This window comes from Vulpes vulpes, chromosome 4 (assembly GCF_048418805.1).
Source record: "Vulpes vulpes isolate BD-2025 chromosome 4, VulVul3, whole genome shotgun sequence".
Taxonomy (NCBI): domain Eukaryota; kingdom Metazoa; phylum Chordata; class Mammalia; order Carnivora; family Canidae; genus Vulpes; species Vulpes vulpes.
In genome coordinates this window covers 3738460-3762495 of record NC_132783.1, presented here as the reverse complement: position 1 = coordinate 3762495, position 24036 = coordinate 3738460, and the positions used below count along the sequence as shown (strand labels likewise).

Genomic DNA, 24036 nt, shown 5'->3' with positions numbered 1-24036 from the left:
TTCAGCTTTTTGGTGATGGAAAAATCTTTTTCTTGCTCATGTACACTTTGAATAGTTTCTAATGTTGGAATACACATTTAAACAGGATATTAATATAGGAAAGAATAATTGCAAACATAAAACCATTAAGTGGTTTTATTCTTCAGTAGGGATTCAATAAAATATTTTTTTTTAAATAAAATGTTTTGGCTTGAAAATATTAGTGTTCAAAGCACATGAGGTAATTGTTATATGACAGGAATAAATTTCTTAGGAACAGCTTATTAGCAAAACTGAATATGTTATTAACAGTAATATTTATTCATAAATTCATTCTTTTCTAAGGGATATAGGGGGCAATCATGAGGTCTTTCTATTTTATCTGAATGTCTTTCTGGACATAAAAAGAATATGAATTGAAACCAGAGATACAGCTTTATGTGTGTGGATTGTGATGAGAGGTAAATTCCTAAATAAAGATCTTCAGTAAAAAAAAAAAAAAAAAAGATCTTCAGTGCTACCATTTATTAGAGGGCTAAGAAAAAGGAGTCTTAAGAGTTTTATATTTTAAAGATTTTATTTATTTATTAGAGAGAGACAGAGACACAGGCAGAGGGAGAAGCAGGCTCCACGCAGGGAGCCCAACGTGGGACCCGATCCCAGGTCTCCAGGATCACACCCTGGGCCAAAGGTGGCGCTAAACTGCTGAGCCACCGAGACTTCCCAGGAGCTTTAGAGTTTTAAAAGTTGAGTGAATGATTATGGAAAATGAAAGAAGTAACGGAAAATAGTACTTTTCTAAGGATTACTATCTGAGATGTCACTCTGCCCCGGGTGGTCTAGGGAACTGATGTTTGCTGGTTTCAAATTCCTTTGGCTCCTGTTGAAATTGAACACTAAAAAAGTGCGATACTTGGGTGCATAGTAGATATAACCATTATTTGCCACATGAGCTATCAGCAGAGGATGATGGTACTGGCAAAAAAAAAAAAAAAAAAAAAAAAAGGATGTCTCTACCACTGCTGGAGCTCATTTGTAAACTATAGATCCAGAGAAGCCAACTTTCATTTGAGTTGATCATCCCTAGTCGTCTATTAGTTATAAAGGAAATGGATTTCTGACTTTATGGAAAGATCACAGGATTGGAAAAAACTAGTTTGGATTCCTTCATTGGCTACTATAATTGGCTATATGACTAGGCATAAGACTTGGACCGTTGTTTCTTTATCAAAATACATGATAGTTTTCAAAATACCCTTACGTACATTATCTCATTTGATCCTTTTGTTAACTCTGTTAGCGAGAATGATAGATCAAATTAGATGAGGACTCAGAATTGATCAGTGGATATTTGGAAGTCATTGGTGACCTTAATAAAAAACATTTTCTGAACATTTGGAAGGAGGGTGGCAAAAACTCAAACAAATCAAGTAGGATTAAATGACTTTGGAAGTCAAAGAATTAAAGATAGCATGCATACATGACTCATAAAAAGGAGTTGTAAAAAAAAAAAAAAAAAGGAGTTGTATTGTCTAGGGAAGCATAAGTGGGGTGTTGCTAGATGAAATGGGATAAAAGGTTTGGGATGCTTGGGTGGTTCAGCAGTTGGGCGTCTGCCATCGGCTCAGGGCGTGATCCCCGGAGTCTTGGAATTGAGTCCCACATCGGGCTCCCCACAGGGAGCCTGCTTCTCCCTCTGCCTGTGTCTCTGCCTCTCTCTCTGAGTCTCTCATGAATAAATAAATTAAATCTTAAAAAAAAAAAAGGTTTTTTACAGTTTGTGCTTATGCTCACTAGAGAATGATCCAGCAGAGAGAGAATATTTGATACAGCAGAAAGGATATGATCTAGGGGATAAGTTGAAAGATTAGCTTTAGATAACAGCACGAGTAGTTCACAGGAATAAGAGAGGGTAGGATATATAGACAAGTAGGTATATAGACATAGTAGATATGTGGGAGCTCTCTTATTGCTCCAGTTTCTCAGTGAAGTAGGAAGCAGCTTCCAAAAAGTAGGTATTGAATACTTGCAGTGAGTCAGGTGATGGGGACAGGGTCTATAAAGAGAATAGAAAGGAACAGAGAGTAGTACATTCATCTTTGGAATTTGAGCAATAAAGGCATTGTTCGTGGTCTGAATAATTTGGGAACTTCTGGAGTGGGTGAGTAGGCAGAGTTAAGCAGAAAGTTTCACTGTTAATTCTTAAAGCACCAGTTCTTTCTACAAAGAAAAGAAATGTCGGATGGGTGTAGTGTAGGGGAGAAAAGTTGTTTTTTTTTTTGTTCTTACTGAAGTAGGCTTTTGGTTGGTATAGACCAGGTTTGTCAACATTGGTATTGTTTTGGGACCGAGACATTGGCGATGGAAGTATCTTGTATCTTGCAGAATGTTAAGATACATTCTAAGCTAGATCCCTAGCTTCTACCTATCAAAATACCAGTAGCATCACCCTATCCCTTACTGTGATAACCAAAAAACGTCTCCTGATGCTGCCAAATGTTCCCTGGGTGGCAAAAGTGCCCTCGGCTGAGAACCAGTGATACAGACATTAAGACTGTGCTTTTTTAGGCAAAAAGTTACTTGGACTCAAATCCTGATTCCGACAATTATCTGAAAGACCCTCAGCAAGTTTACTTAAGTTCTCTCTGCTTTAAAATGATGAGAATTCTAGTAACCTATCAAAGAGTTTTGAGAATTGAATTATTTAACGCATGTGAAACGTTTAAAAGTAACTGGCACACAGTGAACACCCAGTGTTCATTTTTATTGTCTGATGAGAGCAGAGGGTGCAAGGGCGAAGTCATGGTTTGAAAATATACCTTTGGTGGATGGAAGCCCAAAGTGTACCTAAGCAGTGTTTGACGCTTTTTTGATTTTGGAGCTCATAGATTTCTAGTGAAACTGATGCCTCTGTCTGTTCATTTGTTGATTTGCTGCTTCCTTTTGTGAGAAGGTGTGCAGTAAGCAAACATTTGGGATGATCCAGGTCCTAAAATTGGTAAATAAGAGAGCTTTAGGTTTTGAGACTGATTTTGATATTTGGGGCTGCTAATGTCATTTAGGGTTGAAATTGGCTCTGCAACCCAGGGAAAACCACTAATGTGTGTATGAGTTATGTCAGGGCCTGAAGAAAAGGGAATGGTTTTTCTCGAAGATTAAAGGCTAGGATTAGTGAGATAAGAACAAGCTAGACAAGACAGTTAAGCTTAAAACAAGGTAGGTGCCCTATTTGGTAGTTGGAAGAGCGAGAAAGTAGGTTTTGAATGTGGCCATGATGCTGGGCTGCTATAGAAGAATCCTGATATATAAGTGATTTGGGGATCATAAGGTTAGAGTGTTGGATTGGGTCAATGTGAAATTGTCTTATGTCAGGAATAATTAAGTAGTAAATGGCTTGGTGACTGGTGAATTTGGGGAAATAATCTGGAGTTAGACAAATATCTGAATAAATTGAGGATGTGCAGAGGACAGCATTTCTACATATGAACTTCTAAAAAAGAAACAATAAAATAACATGGTAGTCTTGTTGAAGGGTATTGGGAACTTAGGAGGATACCAAATCTATTTCCCAACATTGAGGAGGTTTTAAGAGAAAGTTTAAGGAAATTAGTTAAAGTTATAATCAAAATATATTTAGTTAATTTTTTTTTTTCATTAGGGGAACTTCTGTTGCAGTTAGGTCGTTTGGAAGATGCAGCTGATGTCTATAGAGGATTACAAGAGAGAAATCCTGAAAACTGGGCCTATTATAAGGGCCTGGAAAAGGCACTCAAACCAGGTAGTATTGTTTAAAACTTTTTTAAGTTTTAATTGCTCCTTTTGTTGATAAGTATTTGTTAACTCATTGAAAAACATAACTAGAAAAAAGTGGTTAAGAATTGGTGCAAAATCTGAATACAAAAGTACAGTTGCAAAACTTCCGTTTAATATGGCAGATTGATCATTTTCTGAAATATCTCTTCTACACATTATAGGAATAGTTGAAAAAAAGAATTTCAGAAACAACTTTGAAAAACTCACAAATGTCATGGCAGCATCAAAAAATTAAAAGGGAAATTCCTACTGACAGAATTGTCTCCTTACTGAGACATCTCCCTAAAGGAAAGAAGCAAGTTTAACTTCTGTGGTCACAGCAGCATGGTCTGCCAATGGCATGTGAATGTAGCCAAGCTGAAAGAGCACCACTGTTTTCTATGTGGGAAGAGGAACTAAATTTTCATCAAATGAACTTGGGTCTCTCCTCACAACGCCCCCCCCTCGCCCCCCACCCCAATGAATGGGACCCACTTGTGAGTAGAGACCCAGAAACATGTCGCCTACAGATAGGGTCTTTAGCCAAGATGATCTGATTTGAGGCTCTCTCTCTTTCTCTCAAGACTGATAGTGAACCATTACTGATACATTGATATATGCAAGAGAAACCTTGTAATAAAGAATATTGTATTACTCTGGAACACCAACACGGGAATGGTAATTATTACGCCAGCAAAAGGGAATAAATGGAGTAATCTAGGATGAAAAAATGGAATTGCAGCCATATGAAAGATTATGAGAAAATACCAATTAGGAATCTAGGAAATGAAAAGCCTACCTCTTGACATAAAAATTTTAATAGATTGATTGCAAGAGAGGCCACAGCTGAGGAGAAATTAGTGAACTGGAAGATTGAACAGAGGAGAGCTCTCAACTGAAAGTAAAAGAAAATATAAAAGAAATACGGAGAAAAAAAAAAAGAAATATGGAGAAATGGAAGATTGGGGGATAGATCCAAAAGCTCCAAAATAAAGGATAGGCTGAAGAGAATAGTAGAATCTATGGAAAGATAATAACCAAGCCTTTCTCAGAACTAACGTGAAGTCCTCAGATTCTGAAAGATACGTAAAGCAGAAAGCATAAAGAAAATTATGTATTTTAGATGGCTATAGGCATTTAAAATATGAAAATATTAGAAAATATTCTAAAATCATTTTTGGTATATTTAGGTGGTTAGATTATAAATTTTCTTTTCACCTTCAATTTTTCTGCTTAATAAGAATTTATATATACTTTGAGAAATTTGTAATTTGCTAGAAAACACATCAAGTTATATATATAAAATTTTTGTTTGTTTGCAGCTAATATGTTAGAACGACTAAAAATTTATGAGGAGGCCTGGACTAAATATCCCAGGGGACTGGTGCCAAGAAGATTGCCATTAAACTTTTTATCTGGTGAGAGTAATTGCAAAGAAATGAAAATGATGTTAGGATTTACACTTCGTTTCCTTGGTCTTAGATATATGAGTGTGCATATTAATATTAAAGTATACATTTTAGAGTTGTCTAGGTACATGCAAATCAACAGAATTTTTTTCTTCCAAGGTGAGAAGTTTAAAGAATGTTTGGATAAGTTTCTAAGGATGAATTTCAGCAAAGGTTGTCCACCAGTCTTCAATACTTTGCGGTCATTATACAAAGATAAAGAAAAGGTAAAGCAAAATACCATTTGTTTTCCTCTATGTTTTCTTTGCTCTGCATTTGGAATAGTTGATTCTTGATTATCTGTGCACATAGTACACATTTTGTGAATCTGGTATGTTTTCCTTGTTTGCAGTCTAAATTTTAGGTTCTGTGCCTTTTACTTTTTTCATCCTTTTCTGTTTTTAGTCAAGTAACTTATTTGCTTATTTTCTCTTCTATTTCTGTTATTTACTTTGAGTCAGTTTGGTATAAAAAGTTGGTGAGGTAGTTATTTCTTCAGAATTTTTTCTAATCCTTGTCCGTGGTAAAAGTCAGAAGTGATTTTTTTTTTTTTAAGATTTTTTATTTTTTCATGAGAGACAGAGGGAGAGACACAGGCAGAGGGAGAAGCAGGCTCCATGCAGGGAGCCCGATGTGGGACTCGATCCCAGGACTCCGGGACCACACCCTGGGCCAAAGGCAGGCACTCAACTGCTGAGCCACCAGACATCCCAGAAGTGATTTTTAAACTAAGGTTTAGCTCAGTAATCATTCTCCTTTTTTATTTGGTAGAAAAAAATTCTGCCAGCAGAATTTGTTTGGTGTCCCAGTAAGCTAGTTAACTAGACTCTTTAGCTGTTAATGATACTCAAATTGCTTATTAAGACAGTGTTTTAATCTTAATTCAGATTATTTTGCTTGCAAGTACAGTGATACCAAGACATGTTGGTTGGATAAAAAGAAATCAGTTATAGTGAAGGATCAGAAAGATGGGACAAATTAAGCATGGTAAACACTTTAATGTAATTAAACACTGAAGCACAGAAGGTGTGCTTATTTTCCAGTCTTTGGTTGAGAGGCCTGAAATATGGGCTTCATTGATGACTTTCACTTTTTTAAATTACATAAATCACATTCATAAAATGTATTCTGTTTTCAGTTTCAGTAGCATGGGAACTTGATGCTTATGAAATAGTCTTGATTGTAGAAGCAATATATATTACGATTTTCCCCTTTATGGTTGTATCATTGAAACCAAAATTGATTTGAAGTATCTAATTTAGCCTTGAGTCTTTCCATATCATTGAGTCTTTCCATATCATTGAAACCTAAATTGATTAGAAGTATCTAATTTAGCCTTGAGTCTTTCCATAGTATTCAACTTCAGTTTTTTCTTTTGTTCTTATTTCATAAGTTTGCATAATGAAATTCTATAATGATAATAAATGCAACTGATTCAAACAGGTTTGGGAAAACAAAACTCTTAGTAAACATGTAGCTCAACTTGTGGGAGCAGAAGAACATGGGCGCACCAGAATAACCTAGCTGTGACCATTCAGTCCTCAATTTTCTGAGGTAATGGAGAGAGCTGGTGTTAATCTGTTGTCGGTTAAGTTGAGGTCATTTAGGAGAGCTTCTATAGTAACAGAAATCCATTATAGATGGATTAAGTGAAGAAGGGAATTAATAAATTAAAAGTATTCACAGATCTCTTACAAAGTCAGGAGCAAGTGGTATAGTCATGACTCAGGAGAAACCAGAACCTGGACATCCGCTCGTTATCCTGGATTTCAGAAATCCACCCACTCTTCTATGTTCCAGTTCACTAATGCATTCCCTTGGACTCTAAAATTGAGAGTTGATGCTTTTGTATACTTGGAATTTCTCTTTTCACATAGTTTTGAATTTGATTCCTGAAGGACAGATGTTAATTGTGGGTGTTATTTATGTGAGTTGAGATAAAAATGAACCAAGATAAATGTCATCCACAATATTACCTCTTTTAATCCAACCTTTTCCTGATTTCTAGCTCAGCTTGATGCACTATTTTCTAGCAGGGAAGGAGTTGCCACTAAGTTTTAAGTGTGTGTGTGTGTGTGTGTGTATTTTTTTTTTTTAAATAAATATTTATATATATATTTATTTATTTAGAGAAAGCGAGCAGATATGAGCAGGAGGAGGATAAAGGGAGAGGGACAGGCAGACTTGCCTCTGAGCATGGAGCCTGATACGGGGCTTGATCCCAGGACCCTGATATCATGACTTGAGCCAAAATCAGAAGTCGAATGCTTAACCAACTGAGCCATCCAGGCGCCTTAAAAGTTTACCTTAATACCTTAAAAAAATAACCCCTTCAAAAATGTATGGTTTACTTGTTTTTAAGTTTTTATCCATAGGTTAAGAGGTTTATAAAAGGGTGTGTGCATGTGTGCACGCGTGTGCGTGTGTGAATGTTGATTTAGCTAATAGTAAATAACATGTTTTTGTACAAGAGTAGTAACTGCATGTATATATTTTTTATCAAAATGTGCTTGTGTGTTTGTACTCTAGGTGGCAATCATAGAAGAATTAGTAGTAGGTTATGAAACGTCTTTAAAAAGCTGCCGGTTATTTAACCCTAATGGTAAGTGCTCATGTTTTATGTTTAAAAACATCTTGAAATTTTTAATATTTTATTGGAATTCTTAATCAGAAGGTCATTATTGTTCATAATTTAGACAGTAAGCCTAGTATATTTAAACTTTTTAAGGATGGAGATGCATTAATTTGCACATTGTGTGAGAATATTTGGCCAAGAAGAGAATCATATTGTCTTCTTGACAAAAAGTGTAGAATTTAAAACATCTTCAACACTAGATCTAATCATACAGTGATCCTCCATCATTTACGTACCCTCCAACTTCAATAATTTTTAACTCCTGGGAAAACATATTTCATCAATAGTCTTACCTACTTCCCTCTGTTCCCATGTTATTCTGAAGCAAGTCCCAAACATTGCATCATTTTATCCATGATTATTTTAGTATTCTAACGATCATAACCATAATATCATCACCACTCTTGAACATTAATGCTTTCTTATTGTCAAAGAAAAAAAAAATCCCATGCTTCCTTACATTTCTAGTTATCTTAGAAATGTCATTTTTCCCCCCTCTTTGGTTTTCAAGTTTGTTTGAGTGAGGACCCATATGAAATCTATACTCTTAAATTTGATATATCTCAACTCTCTTATAAAAAATCTATAGGTGTTCTGTTTGCTCTATTTCCTGCAATTTATTTGCTTAAAATTTTTAATTTTTTTTTCTTAAGTTTTCTACAGTCTAGATTTTGCTGAATGGACTTGCATGGTTTTGCTTAACATGTTCCTCTATTCTCTGAGTTGTTACAAATTGGTAGTTGGCTGTAGAGCTGTGCTGTCTAGTATAATAACTGTTAGCCAAATGTGATTATTAAAATTTTTTAAATTAAGTAAAATTAATAATTCAGTTCTTCAGTTGCAGTAGCCACATTTCAGGTGCTGCTCAATAGCTGTATAAAGCCCATGCCTACTACCATAATGGCCAGGGCAAATACAGAATGTTTCCATCCTTGTAGAAGCTTCTAATGGACAGGTCTAGGTAGAGGCTTAATGAGATTCACTTTTTTGTTTGTTTGTTTCTTTTTAAATACAGGGGGTGAAAAAGGTTATTTCATGGGTGTGGTGTAGTATGTTCTTAGACCAGGAGGCACTTAGTGTTTGTATGTTAGCAACTGTCAGGAATTATAAGCTAGTGATAATCTGTCATTCATCTTTTATTATCTTGAGAAATTTCCCTTCATCTGTTACCTGTTTATCCAGTATTTTGGTTTATATAGGAAAAGCAAGATAAATGCTGCTGCTTTCCCCTGTATCTCATACTTTTTGTTGTTGTTCTTTATCAGTTTTCAAAATAATGAATTCATTTAGTAGCATCCTTCAAAGATGCCAGAGCACATTTTAAAGGTATTATAAATTCATGGGTTTAAACATACTTGATGTTTTAAATCATTGCAGTTTCAAATGGTTCCAGCCTTCACGTAGCTTTTTTGCAGTTTGGTATGACCAGATATTCCAGTTCATCGGTACACTGCCCATAGCAGACCTGGAATCACTTGTTTTTCCAAAGGAGCCCTGGTTCTTAGTGGGAAAGCCCAGTATGGGACCTGGGATGCTCATTGCTATTGGGTTGATCATTGTTTCTAGGTCTCAGATTAATTTTAATAATACTTTTTAGAAGGCGTTACCATGGTTTCATTGGTTAATCATCATGATGTTCCTTTGATTATCAGCATTTTCCTACATATTTTACAAATGTGGAAGAGGTTCAATGACATGCCCAAGAATATGCAGCACTTTAGTTGCAGATCTATCAGATCGGGAGTTGGTGAGTTCCACTCCTATTGTTTGTCCACTGAGCCATCCTACTTTTACTAGGATAAAAATAAGCAATCCATTGCTTTCTTTGAAAGCAAATGACAGTTCTTAGATTTTAGATATTGGTATTAAAAAACTATTTTATAATGTGTGGGTTGTATATTTAACTTACACATTTTCTTGTGAGTGTATAAAAATTAAATTATGAACTAAAATGTAGAGTAAGCATTTTTACTTCTGTCATTTTTGGGGAATAGTTTTTATTTGACCTAAATTCTGCATCGTTGCATATCAGCATAATATTAAAATATATTAATATTATAATCACCCCAAACTCAACCACATTACAAGTATATTTATGTATAGTTTAGTACATTAGCTAGAAACCCAATTAAGCAGTCAGGTCTTTTTTTTTTTTAATTTCACATTAATGGAAAATCAGAATATTTTTGATACCTTTTTTGCCCCTCATAAATAACATCCTGATCATTACACTTTCATAGCACTAGCACAACTTGTCTACCCCCACTCCTTTCAGTTTCTTTTTTTAGGTAATTTTTAATATCTTTGATCTCATTTATCTGCCGTATTTATTATATATATAAAGTTCTTACTAAATTCAAGGCATTGTGTTAGGGGCTGTAATGATACAGAACAGACAGCATGATCCCTTCCAAAGATCTTATAAATTTAAGGATGGTTTTATAACTAGATACATAAATAGTTCAAACTGCTTTTCCTTATTAATAAAGATAAAGCCATTTGGAGGTGGGTACTCTCATCATATATGTAATGACTAATCTTGGCTTATTTCCTCTCCCACCCACCTCTCCCACTTTTTAAAGATGATGGAAAAGAGGAACCACCAACCACATTACTTTGGGTCCAATACTACTTGGCACAGCATTATGACAAAATTGGTCAGCCATCGATCGCTCTGGAATACATAAATACCGCTATTGAAAGTACACCTACATTGATAGAACTCTTTCTTGTGAAAGCTAAAATCTATAAGGTAAAAATATTCCCCCCTTTTTAATAAGGTAATGAGTCTTTTAAAAACTGTTTTCTATACTTTTGTAACAAAAATGATACATTTGATGGCTCGGAAAACTTGGAATAAGTGTAGAACATTTCTCAGTCTGTTTATTTTTTGATTTGTCATGGTCATGATAATTTACTCATATCTCTACATACACATACAGATATACATGCATATGATTATTCAGATATTTTGTTGTTCATATTATATATTCTTTTTAAAGAAAGATATATTAATTAATTAATTTGACAGAGAACACGCATGCACAAGCAGGGGGAGCAGGAGAGGGAGAAGCAGGCTCTCTGCTGAGCAGGGAGGCTGATGTAGGGCTCAATACCAGGACACTGGGATCGTGACCTGACTCAAAGGCAGACACTTAACCAACTGAGCCACCCAGGCACCCCCATATTATTTATTCTTATACATTCACACATACACACATCTGGTTATTTTCTTGGTTTTAAGTAATAAGAGTATAGATACTCAGAAGTATTTAATTTACTGTGACAGGTTTGTTTCTCTTAGCATTTGAGTATGATCATGATCAGTATCTGGTAATTTTAATGAAATGAAACTGAAGATTATACTATTGTTCTTGTCTTCTTAACTTTTTAAAAGATTTTATTTATTCATGAGAGAGAGGGAGAGGGAGAGAGCGAGAGAGAGGCAGAGACATGGGCAGAGGGGGAGAAGCAGGCTCCATGCAGGGAGCCTGACGTGGGACTCGATCCCGGGTCTCCAGGATCACGCCCTAGGCTGAAGGCTGCGCTAAACCGCTGAGCCACCCAGACTGCCGTCGTCTTAACTTGTTGCTGTTACTTGAGAATCTTCAATTATATGTTTTAGCATGATCTTAAAAGAAACTTGGCTCTTCTCTTCTTAATACAAATAAAAGTAATAAAAGCTCTTTTTTAAAAAATTTTTATTTATTTATTTATGATAGTCACAGAGAGAGAGAGAGAGGCAGAGACACAGGCAGAGGGAGAAGCAGGCTCCATGCCCCGGGAGCCCGACGTGGGATTCGATCCCGTGTCTCCAGGATCGCGCCCTGGGCCAAAGGCAGGTGCTAACCCACTGCGCCACCCAGGGATCCCAGTAATAAAAGCTCTTAGGGAAGAGATTGTGAACTTAAAATTTATTTACCAAAAAGGGATGCCTGGGTGGCTCAGAGGTTGAACATCTGCCTTCAGCTCAGGGCTTGATTCTGTGGTCCCAGGATCGAGTCCCACATCGGGCTCCCTGCATGGAGCCTGCTTCTCCCTCTGCCTATGTCTCTGTGTCTCTCATGAATAAATAAATAAGATCTTTTAAAAAAGTTTATTTACCAAAAAATAATGAAATTAAGTGTTGTTTTAAAAGCACTTTAAAAAGCCAGGTTGTGCTCATAGTTTTGTGGCTTTGACAAAATGGACCAAGAATGTAAATTAGAATATTTACATTATTAGAGCCTTGTGGAATGTCCAGTAATAAGGAATAATGTTTCCGTGGTTCCTTTAGGGTAGAAATTTGTCCATACTTTTGCCCTTTTTTAAAAAAAAAAAACTTTTCAATGTTGATGAATAATTTTTTTAAATGAGTGTTCTTTTATGTTGACAGAATTTCTCTTATGCTCAGACATGATGCATATGCTCAGAAAAACTTTGTTATTCTGACTTAAAGATTTTGCTTATCATTTATTCTTGAATTCAGCCATTGTTTTTGAGTATTCATTATGTGCCACTGATACAAGCAGTGAAGTCTAACAGTAAACAGTATTATTAAAACAGTTCTTGGGATCCCTGGGTGGCGCAGTGGTTTAGCGCCTGCCTTTGGCCCAGGGCGCGATCCTGGAGACTCGGGATCAAATCCCACGTCGGGCTCCCGGTGCATGGAGCCTGCTTCTCCTTCTGCCTGTGTCTCTGCCTCTCTCTCTCTCTCTCTCTGTGTGTGACTATCGTAAATAATAAATAAATAAATAAATAAATAAATAAATAAATAAATAAATTAAATTAAATTAAATTAAATTAAATTAAATTAAAAAAATAAAACAGTTCTTTACTGTCAGCCTATGTTCTACATGCCCAGAAAAGTATTAAAATATATGCATCTACATTGATCAGGGTCTTAAGATCAGTCAGAAGAATACCTTTTTTTCCATTTGTGTTTTAGGTATTTATCAATAGGTAACTAATTACCTGCATAGTAAAATTAGCATACTGACTGGTTTATTTTGCTTTTCTATAAGCATGCTGGAAATATTAGAGAAGCTGCAAGGTGGATGGATGAGGCACAGGCCTTGGACACAGCAGACAGATTTATCAATTCCAAGTGTGCAAAGTACATGCTAAAAGCCAATCTGATAAAAGAGGCTGAAGAAATGTGCTCGAAATTTACAAGGGTTTGTACAGCTTGTAATCTTACAAATAAACAGTTTATACTTGTATACATTGCTTGTTTTTTCAGAATTTGTTTCTAGCATTTTTAGTATCAAAATGGGATTTTAATTAAATTGCCTTATCAGGAAGAAACTGAAATCAGTATCAGTATAAAACATAATTTTATTTTTAGTAGTTTGTATGATGGGTTTTTAAACTGATTTATATCAATGTATGTTTATATGAGTTTTTTTAAGGAGGACAGGAACTAATGTTAATTGACTACATGCTGTGTGCTAGTTCTATTTCTTACGTTACTCTCCAACCCCAGTTATATAGATCTTTTGATTATTTAAAAGGAACTTTTTTTAGTGATTAGAAATATAATTCTAATTTCTTACACATAATAGCAGTTCTCTCTTACTCTAAAAATGGTTAAAGAGATAGAAATTGATTTTGAAAGAATTCAAATCGATTGACCATATTTTCCTTCTTAAATTCTATGGTAAAATGGTTTATTTGATAAGAAATGGTCTTGAATGTATGTAATTTTCATATAGGAAGGAACATCAGCGGTAGAGAATTTGAATGAAATGCAGTGCATGTGGTTCCAGACAGAATGTGCCCAGGCTTATAAAGCAATGAATAAATTTGGTGAAGCACTTAAGAAATGTCATGAGATTGAGAGAGTAAGTACCATATATGTATGAGTTTCTCATTTTATTATATGTTGAAGGTTTTGGACAATTACTGTTTTTTCCTTTCTTTATAATTCACAGTAAGTGACTTCTAAATATTAGTGCTCACATTTTTTTCAGTTTTTTGATGTAAATGTTATAGACTACATTTTCAGCAGACTTGCCCATTGTCTGCTTTTCAGCAAGAATTCATGTAAAAAACTTGATGGGAAAAAAAAAAACTTGATGGAAAGTTTGTATCTTGGTTATGTTTTTATTGACTTTTGAATGTTTCTTTCAAATTGTTGTTGCATCTTCAGTAATACAAAGCTCATTAAGTTACCCTAGAAAGCTGTGTGGTATGGGGTTGATTGGTGATGCAATATAACCTTGATAATCATAAAGTACAAGGTTTGAATCCTTTATTACAGTATTTCTGTAGCCTATGTAATTCCTCATTTTCTGATACATTCATCTTAAGTTCTCTTCTGATTCATTTCTGTCACTAGTGATTGGCTTTCCTTTTCTGTGTTTTTCACAGATAAAGATAATTTATATATTCATGCTGTTCTCTTATCAAGTCGAGAACCCCAGAGCTTAAAGTGTGTTAGGTTCTGGTTGCTTGACTTACATGCTAATTATTTCTCTCCCACATAACATTGTGTAGGACTAAGATTTATATTTTCAGAAAAATTACCAAATACTACATACAGTCTTTGCATGTCATTCTGAATATAAAAACTGAATGTTTAATGTGTAAATGTACTGTATCATTTATACTAATAAATTATGTTTTGATTTGTTATGCTAAGCTTTATTTAAGTATGATTAAGGAAGGAATAAATATATATGTTTAAAATCATGTGTTTCTTTTTCATTCACCAAATAATTCAGTCCTCGGTGAATACCATATACTCTGCTAAGGAATAGCCAATTGTATTTGCTTATTTGATATGCAAAATATTGATACTGGGTGATTGTAATTTTTAATGTTTTTTTACTTTTAATGTGTAGGAAACAAGTAATTCCAAGACTTTGATTTCTGTAGTTTTCTTTGACATTGTTATACTTCAGTATAATAAAAAAAGATAATTTTGTTAGCATTTTATAGAAATCACTGATGACCAGTTTGACTTTCATACTTACTGTATGAGGAAGATTACCCTTAGATCATATGTGGACTTATTAAAACTAGAAGATGTACTTCGACAGCATCCATTTTACTTCAAAGCAGCACGAATTGCTATAGAGATCTATTTGAAGCTTCATGACAACCCGCTTACAGATGAGAATAAAGAACATGAAGCTGATACAGGTATAATATCCAAAGATTTCTTTTTGTTTGCTATGGTGTATATATGTGTATTTGTATTTTTGGGTAACATAGATTTTTCTTGAGCTTTTTAGTAAGCACCTTGTGGGAAGATGTTTAATACATGCTTAGAAAATGGTGATGGACATTTTGTGGATTTCTCTAAGCAATAAAAGAAAAATACTGTTTATGCTTTCAAAAGTTAAGTAAGAATTTAATTTGTAACTGATTGTTAGCTTTTTAGGAAGTTGAATTCCATGAGTTTAACATTTAATATCTGGTTTACACAGTACTATAAATTGCTAACTGTATCATTAGTGTCGGCACTCTACTTTATTATTGGTTGTCAGTGTATCTAGTTATTCTTCTTTGTAATATTTATAATTAACTTAGTGAAAGGTCAATGTTGCTTGAACATTAAAAGCCAGCTTGGAATTAAACTAGTAAAATTGCTAAGTGATTTATCATTTGGCCAGTTTTTAAAGTGCTGTTTTTATACCATGATGCCAGATAGACATCCTTAGATAATTATTTGGAAAAGGATCTCAGAATAAAAATGATCAGGCATGTAGAAGGATATAAATTAATTATACTCCTAAATATTTTGTGAGTTATTCATGGCAAAAATGTAACATGAGGTGGGGCAGAAAAAAGTGTATCAGTAACATACTCAGTCCTGAGCTTATTCCTCTTCTGAAGTTATGGTTGGTTGTTTTCTGTATCCTTCCTGATAAAGACCTTTGGATTCTTTTGTTAATTTTTATTAAAATTTAAAATCACACATTGAAACCCCTGTATAGATTTTACTTGATCCTCTACCTGTGGTTGCCTCTTCAATTAGAAAGAAAATGCCAGTAAGAATCTACAAAACAATTTAAAGCTGAGAGCTGTGATCCTCTGGCTTCTTTTATCTTTTTGTTCACTCTATTCCTCCCTTTCACCTCTTCAAATTATACAAATAATGTACAATTTATGTGCATTTGTATACAAGTTATGTACATGTGTATATTTGAACTCTAATTGTACAAAATTAATTCAGAAGTACACTAGCAATTATAAAAATCCCCTTTCACTATTCTCCCACCCATAGATAATCTTCTTTTAAGGGTTATCCCTATAAAAGGTTCAGTGTCCTTTGTACACAATTACATATTCCAGTTTTATGTGTACGTAAACTCTACACACACATTTTAGGGAAGTTCTTTGAAGTTGTTTGGTTTTCATTTGTTTTATTTTTTTAGCCCTATAAATTAGTGATATTATCTCCAGTATTCTGCAACTTAGACTTTTTTTTCATAGTTTTGCTCCACGTCTGGACATCTTACAATCATTAGTTTTTTTATTTTATTATTTTTTTAATATATATTTTTAAAATATATATATATTTTTAAAGATTTTATTTATTTATTTATTCACAAGACACACACAAACACACACACACACACACACACAGAGGCAGAGACCCAGGCAGAGGGAGAAGCAGGCTCCATGCAGGGAGCCTGATGTGTGACTCGATCCTGGGTCTCCAGGATCAGGCCCTGGGCTGAAGGCAGATGCTCAACCGCTGAGCCACCCAGGCTGCCCTCATCAGTTGTTTTAAAAGCTATGTAGGAACCTATGTGGGATCCCCCCCGCCCCCACCATTGCAATACTATAGTAAATGTCCTTGTATAACATTTTGCACTTGTTTATTTACCGTGGATCGTAAGAAGTGGAAATTACTGGGTTAAAGAGTATGAGAATTTGAAATAGTGTCAAAATTGTCTTCCTTAAAATGTTTGTCAGTTTTTATTGCCACACATACTATATTGAGCTTATCTTTTACTTTATTGCTAATGTAGAAAATTATCCATCCTTTATGTTTTTGTTATTTTGAGGAAAATAACTGATTTATAATTCCTAGACTTTTTAAAGAATGTATGTATGTATGTCTTTATTAATAAAGGAGAGAGAGAACACGCCCATCTTGGAGGTGGGGCAGAGGGAGAGAAATCCCAGGTGGGCTCTGGTCTGAGTGTGGAGCTTGATGTAGGGCTCAATCTCACAACTCTAAGATCATGACCCCAGCCGAAACCAGGAATCACTCACCCGATGACCCCGCAGGCACTCTTCATCTGCAGTTAATTGTTTATATAAAGATGTGAAGTAGAAGGCAGCTAATTACCCCTAAATAGGCTGCTGATTCCTCAGCGGTATTTGTTGATAGGTTGTCATATTCCCCACTAATTTAAAATACCACCTTTAAGGGTGACTGGTTGGCTCAGTCTGTGGTAGATGTGACTCTTGATCTTGAGATTGTGAGTTTGAGCCCCACATTGGGTGTAGAGATTACTTAAAAATAAAATCTTTAAAAAAAAAAACATGCCACCTTTATCATGAACTAAACTGTGAAATACAATGAGTGGGTTGTGGGTATGGTATCTGATTCTAACATCAGAACTTACTGTAAAGACATTAATACTGGGCAGCCCCTGTGGCACAGCGGTTTAGCGCCGCCTGCAACCCAGGGCGTGATCCTGGAGACCCTGTATCGAGTCCCATGTCAGGCTCTCTGCATGGAGCCTGCTCCCTCTGCCTGTGTGTGTCTGCCTCTCTCTCTCTCTCTCTCTCTCTCTCTCTCTCTCTCTGCATCTCTATGAATAAATAAATAAAATCTTAAAAAAAAAAGACATTAATACTGTGGTTATTGACATCGGTATACAGGTTTATGTTCTTATGATCTCTTTGTCTCTCTTTATAACTGTCTTTAGAATTTTCTACTGAGGCAGCCCGGGTGGCCCAGCGGTTTAGCGCCGCTTTCAGCCCAGGGCCTGATCCTGGAGACCCAGGATCAAGTCCCACGTCAGGCTCCCTGCATGGAGCCTGCTTCTCCCTCTGCCTGTGTCTCTGACCCACTCTCTGTCTCTCTCCCCCTCTCTGTGTCTCTCATGAATAAATAAATAAAATCTTAAAAAAATTTTTTTTCTTCTGTATGAACTTGCTTTTATATTTGAACTATAGAATTAGCTTGTCTGTCAGAAACTTTCTTTTGGAATTTTTAATTTGAAATGATTTAAGATCCAGATTACCATTTGGGGTGGGGATATCTTAATAATCTTGAATCTTTGCATGCTAGAATGCACTGTATCTTCTATTTATGTTTTCGTGTAATTGTCATATAACTTTGGTGAGTTTACTACCAAAACTCTACATGTCTTTTATTTCCATTTCGGTATTCTAAATGTATATTAATAGTTTTTGTCAAGTTGGTATCTGTTGAACTCTGATACTAGGTTTAGTAGTTTTTTCAGTTGATTTAAAAATTTTTTCTATGTAAGCTATTAACATTAATCTGTAAACATTAGTAGTTTTTGTATACCTCTCTTTTCCATGCCTTACTGCATTGATATGGGTTGCTAAAACTGCTAATTAATGGGAACAGTAGCATGATTGCTGCATTTTTATCTTTAAACATAATGTTTCTAATGGTCCACCATAAAGCTTACTATTTGTAGTAAATATCTGATAGTTACCCTTTGGTTGAGAAGTTATTTTTTGCTCCTGTTTTTATCTTTTCAGTAAACTTTGAAAGTCTTTATGTGGCCAGATTTTTTAAATTTTGCCTTCTTATGTGAATGTTGATTTCGCTGTATAGTCTAGGTTTAGATGTTACTGGCTATGTATACACATATATGAATGCACACACATACATATACATACAGTTTTTTTTAATAATTTTTTTTTAATTTTTATTTATTTATGATAGTCACACACACAGAGAGAGAGAGGCAGACACACAGGCAGAGGGAGAAGCAGGCTCCATGCACCGGGAGCCCGACGTGGGATTCGATCCCGGGTCTCCAGGATCGCGCCCTGGGCCAAAGGCAGGAGCCAAACCGCTGCGCCACCCAGGGATCCCTACAGTTTTTTTTTTTAAAGACTTTATTCATAGAGACACATGGGGGTTGGGGGGGGGGCAGAGACAGGCAGAGGGAGAAGCAGGCACCATGCAGAGAGCCTGACATGGGACTCGATCCAGGGTCTCCAGGATCACGCCCTGGGCTGCAGGTGGCGCTAAACCGCTGCGCCACCGGGGCTGCCCAGTTTTGTTTTGTTTTGTTTTGTTTTGTTTTTAAGATAGTGCAACATTCTAGCATAGTAGAATTCTCTAAAGCAAAAATTCGGAGTCTCTATTATATTCACACAGATAATAGGTAATTCTGGTAAAGTTGAGACAGTGCTTATCCAGGTATAACTAGTGTTACATTAAGTGAAACAGAATTTGAACTCTTAATTTCTGTGTTAATATCTAATGTGGTTATTCCTTTCTCTATTTTTGTATGGCAACTCTATTGTTATGAACTAGGTGAGTCCTTTCAAGGCAGTGGCAGATAATATAGAATAGGGTTACAAAATAGCAAGTGGACCAGATCTGTACTGCAGTTTAATTTGATGAATAAAGTTTTACTGGGCATAACTGAGCCCATTTGTTTATGTATTGTTATGGCTAATTTTATGCTGTAGTAGCTGAGTTTAGTTAGCACCAGAGACCCATGGCTTACAAAACTGAAAATATTTAGTATTTGGCCCATTATAGAAAAAGATTGTTGACTCATGGTGTAACATAGTGGAAAGAAAGAGCGTAGACTATGGAATCAGAGTTAGGTGGATTTAAATCCTTGTCCTGCCTTTTATTATTACTCTTGAGTTAATATTTTTCCTCTGAAAACCTCAGTTTTCTCATATGTTAAATAATACTATACTGTAACCCATGAGATTATTGAAGATATTAAATAAAATGTGTGCATGGTATCTAGTGTGTAGTAAGGATATAAGTGGTAACAGTTATTTTACAAGTCCTTAAAAGGCCGTAATTTTTGTGGTTATTCATTTATAAATGTCTTGTATTTCCAGAATGTAATTTTTGGTCCTTGTTTGAAATTTTCTTTTTTAGTAGCAAGGCCTTCTTTACTAGGAAGAGAGAGAAGCAGGTGTGTATTTGTTTTTGATGGTTGTTATCTATTATCAATAGACACATAATAAATTTCCCTAAATTTAGCAGTTTAACTATTTCTATAGTTTAGGAATTTAGAAGCATCTAGGTTGTTCCAGCTCAGGGTCTTTAATAAAGTTGTAAAGGTGTTGGCTGGGGGGCTGGCGTGCCTGGGTACCTCAGTTGGTTAAGCTTCTGCCTTTGGCTCGGGTCATGATACCAGGCTCCTGGGATGGAGCCCCACATTGGGCTCCCTGCTCAGCGGAGAGCCTACTTCTCTCTCTCCCCTTTGTGTGTGTGTGCGCGTGTGTGTGCGCGCGCGCGCTCATTCTCTCACTTTCAAACTCTCAAAAAAAGAAAAAAGATGTTGGCTGAGGCTGTAATCATCTGAAAGCTTAACTAGGGCTTGAAGATCCGTTTCCCAGATGGCTCACTCACATGGCTTTTGTAAAGGTGGCTTTAATTCATTAGTCTCTCTATAGTGTTTCTTCAGTTCCTCAAGACTATAGTAGCTAGCCATGAAAGCAAGGAAGAAGCCACACACTTCCAAAAGTTCTGTTCTCTTGACATAACACTCCATCACTACCTTCATGTTCTGTCTTTGTAGAAGTGAGTCACCAAGTATAACCTGTATTTGAGAGAAGAATCAAATAATTTGTAGACATATTTTTAACTGCCAAGTTCTGTATTCTGGACACAAATCAAATTATTTACATCATTCTTACATGCAAAATAAACTTGCCCCTTCCAAGGCCTTCAAAAGTCTCATTCCATTACAGCATTAGCTCAGAGTCCAGAATGTTATATTTAAATGAGGTTCTAGTGCTGATGAGGTTTTGAGTATGGTTTCTTTAGTATAGCTAGTATAGCTCTTCAAGTATAGTTCTGTGCCTAAGTACATGTCCAATATAAACTGATTGCAGAGGAATAGAGTACCATTGTCAATATTCTTGTTCAAAAGGGGAGTGGTGAGGGGGAAATGGGAGGTACATAGGATTCATGTCAGTTCTCAAGTCTAGTTAGGTTTAGGATAGCAGTTGTTTGTTGATTAGGACTCACAATGTAGGATTAATTCTCTAATGGTTCCTGGTTCTTATCCCTGGGTCCTTGGTTCTACCTTCTGCATCATATTTCCTTGTTCTTAAAAGTTAGCATTTGTGTGGCGCCTGGCCAGCTCAATTGGAAGAGCTTGCAACTCTTGTTATAGGGGTTGTGGGTTCAAGCCCCATGTTGGGTGTAGAGATTACTTAAGTTATTTTTTTATTTTTATTTTTATTTTTATTTATTTATTTTTATTTTTTTATTTTTTTAAAAAGTTAGCATTTTTTGCATCTGAGTAGTTTTTCAGTCTGCTTCCAAAATTTAGGGGTGTCTTTAAAATTTTTTAATAAATTTATTTTTTATTGGTGTTCAATTTGCCAACATATAGGATAACACCCAGTGCTCATCAAGTGCCCCCCTCAGTGGCCGTCACCCAGTCACACACACCCCGCCCCCCCCCCCCGCCCACCTCCCCTTCTACCACCCCTAGTTCGTTTCCCGGAGTTAGGAGTCTCTCATGTTCTGTCTCCCTCCCTGATATTTCCCACTCATTTTTTCTCCTTTCTAGGGGTGTCTTTTATACTATCTCTGTTCCTTTTAATCTAAATGGACAGTCTGTTTGGACTAAACTATTTGCTGTTTCTGCCCATAGAGTTCTCTTAAAACCTTTATGGATCTTTTGTAAATCTTATTGGAAGCCACATGCGCAAATATCTTTGTTACCTAGAGCTTTTGCTGAAAGGACAACATGCTTGAGTTTCTTAGAAGCTCTGTTTGAAAGAATCTGTGAATCACCCACTTAAAATTTTTAAGAGAAGAGAACCTTTGGGTGACTAATAACTGAGGCACCATCTTTTCTGAGTTCTGAGTCTTAAAAATTTAAAGCCAATCTCTGTTTTCTCTGTTGACATATTTTTTTTGGCAGTGCTCTGAATTTGATCTTTGCTCAGCAGCCCTTCTGAAGAGGCTGAGAATTTTGAGAACTGTCAAGTTCTTGTTCCATTTGTTTCTTTCTCTTGCGTTTTTATTGTAAGCTGCAAGAGGAATCAGGTGCTACCTTAATTACCCCTTTTTTTTGGCCCGAATCCCTCTAAGCTAGATCACCCAGTTAATTTGATACATTTTATAATATTATTAAATGCATATTATTAAACTTTCTGTCTCTATATGACTATCATGTTTCATTTGCAGCCTCTTCAAAATCTAGATTCTGTTAAGTAGTCGGGAGATCCTTTGAGCTTTCATTAATCCTTTTTTCCAAGTCTTTCTACCATTTGCCATGCTCTAGAACTAGAACCAAAGTCAGTCCTACATTTTAGATTTTTATTGCAGCAGCACTCCACTTCCAGGTGCCAAAATCTGCCTTAGTTATCTATTGCTGTATAACAGATCGCTTACACATAGCTTTAAATAACAAAAATGTATTACCTCAGAGTTACTATGGGCCAAGAACTCAGGAGCCACTTAGCTTTGCTATATATATGACTTTGAAAGATGTAGAGTCTCTCAGGAGATTGAAGTCAAGGTGGCAGCCAGAGCGTCTGAGTGGTTGGAGTTGGAGATTCTGCTTCCAAGATGGCTTACTCTCATGGCCGGGGGCCTTTTTTTGGCCACATGGGTCTTTCCATAAGGTTATTTGTGTATCTTCACAGCATGAGGCTGGTTTCTTCTAAGTGGTGGTCCAGAAGAAAGCAAGGAGGAATCTACCATACTTTTATGTTCTGATCTTGGATGTCATATGCTTTGATTTCTAGTATATTCCATTCGTTGGAAGTGGGTTAAATATAGCCCACAATTAAGGGAAGGGGAAATAGGCTCTACCTTTTGAAGGAAAGAGTTTATGGGCATATTTGAAAGTTAACTCCGTGGTATATTTTAGAATGACCTTTTTCATTTCTTAGTATCAATAAGTGTTATCTAAATAAATACCAGTTGCACATGTAACTTTCAGATTTATTGCTTGAAAACTAAACAATATAGGTTTTTCACTTTATTATTGCGTACTAGTGATTTTCAGTCTTTGTTTTGAGACATTCCATGATTTATACCACAAGAGCTGTTGTTAATTTTCAATGTCAGACCTTTAATTTACCATATAGTTATTTATTATTCTATAACAAATATTTGAATATTTTCTGTATAGCAGTAGGCCCTGAGAATACAAAGATTTAGGAGTAAAACTGAGTCTCTTCCACCAAGGAATTCACCGTCTGAAAGGAGAACCACATGTATAAACAAAAAGTATTGTGACAAGCAAAATATATGTTGTAGTGGCAGCACCAAGTAGAGAATGAATAATTGATGAGTTTAAAGAGGTATAACTAAGAAAAAGCAGAGTCTACAGCCATAGAAATATGAAACAGCGTGTTACATTTCTAGAATTTCAAGTATAATATTGCTGGAGGAACTTGTATACTTTTATGCTTTGCTATGGTTGCGGCACCAGGTCTCCATCTGTTTTCAAAAAATTTTTTTGAAGAGATCAGAGTGTTCTCTATCATATGTGGAACCATTAAATGTCTAGGTACATATAGGCACATGAACATGTGTAAAATGTAGTATTTTTTATGAGAGTTTTAATGGAAATATTCAGTTAGTGATTTATCATTACTAACCTGATTAATATGCTTTTAATTAATTAAAACATGTTGCCTACAGCAAACATGTCTGACAAAGAGCTAAAGAAGCTACGAAATAAACAAAGAAGAGCCCAAAAGAAAGCCCAGATAGAAGAAGAGAAAAAAAATGCAGAAAAAGAAAAGCAGCAGAGAAATCAGAAAAAGAAAAAGGATGATGATGATGAAGAAATTGGAGGTCCAAAAGAAGAACTTATCCCTGAGAAACTGGCCAAGGTACTTAATAATAGTGTTTAGCACAATTGAGTGAAATTTCATGACCAACTGTTGTCATTTTATGCTGTTTCATTCAATTTGATTATAGATTTTAGAGTGAAGAATCATTTTAATTTTTTGTCTATTTTCTTTCTTTTTTCCCATATCATATTTCACATTTAAAACTTGGAATATTAAAAAACAAAAACAAAACCT

The 24036-nt window shown here is 35.5% G+C and overlaps 1 protein-coding gene across 2 annotated transcripts in view; it reads left to right on the top strand.

Moving 5' to 3' along the window:
* The window catches only part of NAA15 (N-alpha-acetyltransferase 15, NatA auxiliary subunit), an 83603-nt gene that overhangs the window by 40239 nt on the left and 19328 nt on the right, over window positions 1–24036 (top strand). For both annotated transcript variants that reach the window (XM_026018451.2, XM_026018450.2), the window contains exons 7-15: window positions 3638–3757; window positions 5094–5189; window positions 5340–5446; window positions 7749–7821; window positions 10437–10606; window positions 12858–13010; window positions 13548–13676; window positions 14766–14979; window positions 23648–23841. In XM_026018451.2, coding sequence (XP_025874236.1) covers window positions 3638–3757; window positions 5094–5189; window positions 5340–5446; window positions 7749–7821; window positions 10437–10606; window positions 12858–13010; window positions 13548–13676; window positions 14766–14979; window positions 23648–23841 — 1256 coding nt within the window. The remainder of the gene's footprint in view (window positions 1–3637; window positions 3758–5093; window positions 5190–5339; window positions 5447–7748; window positions 7822–10436; window positions 10607–12857; window positions 13011–13547; window positions 13677–14765; window positions 14980–23647; window positions 23842–24036) is intronic.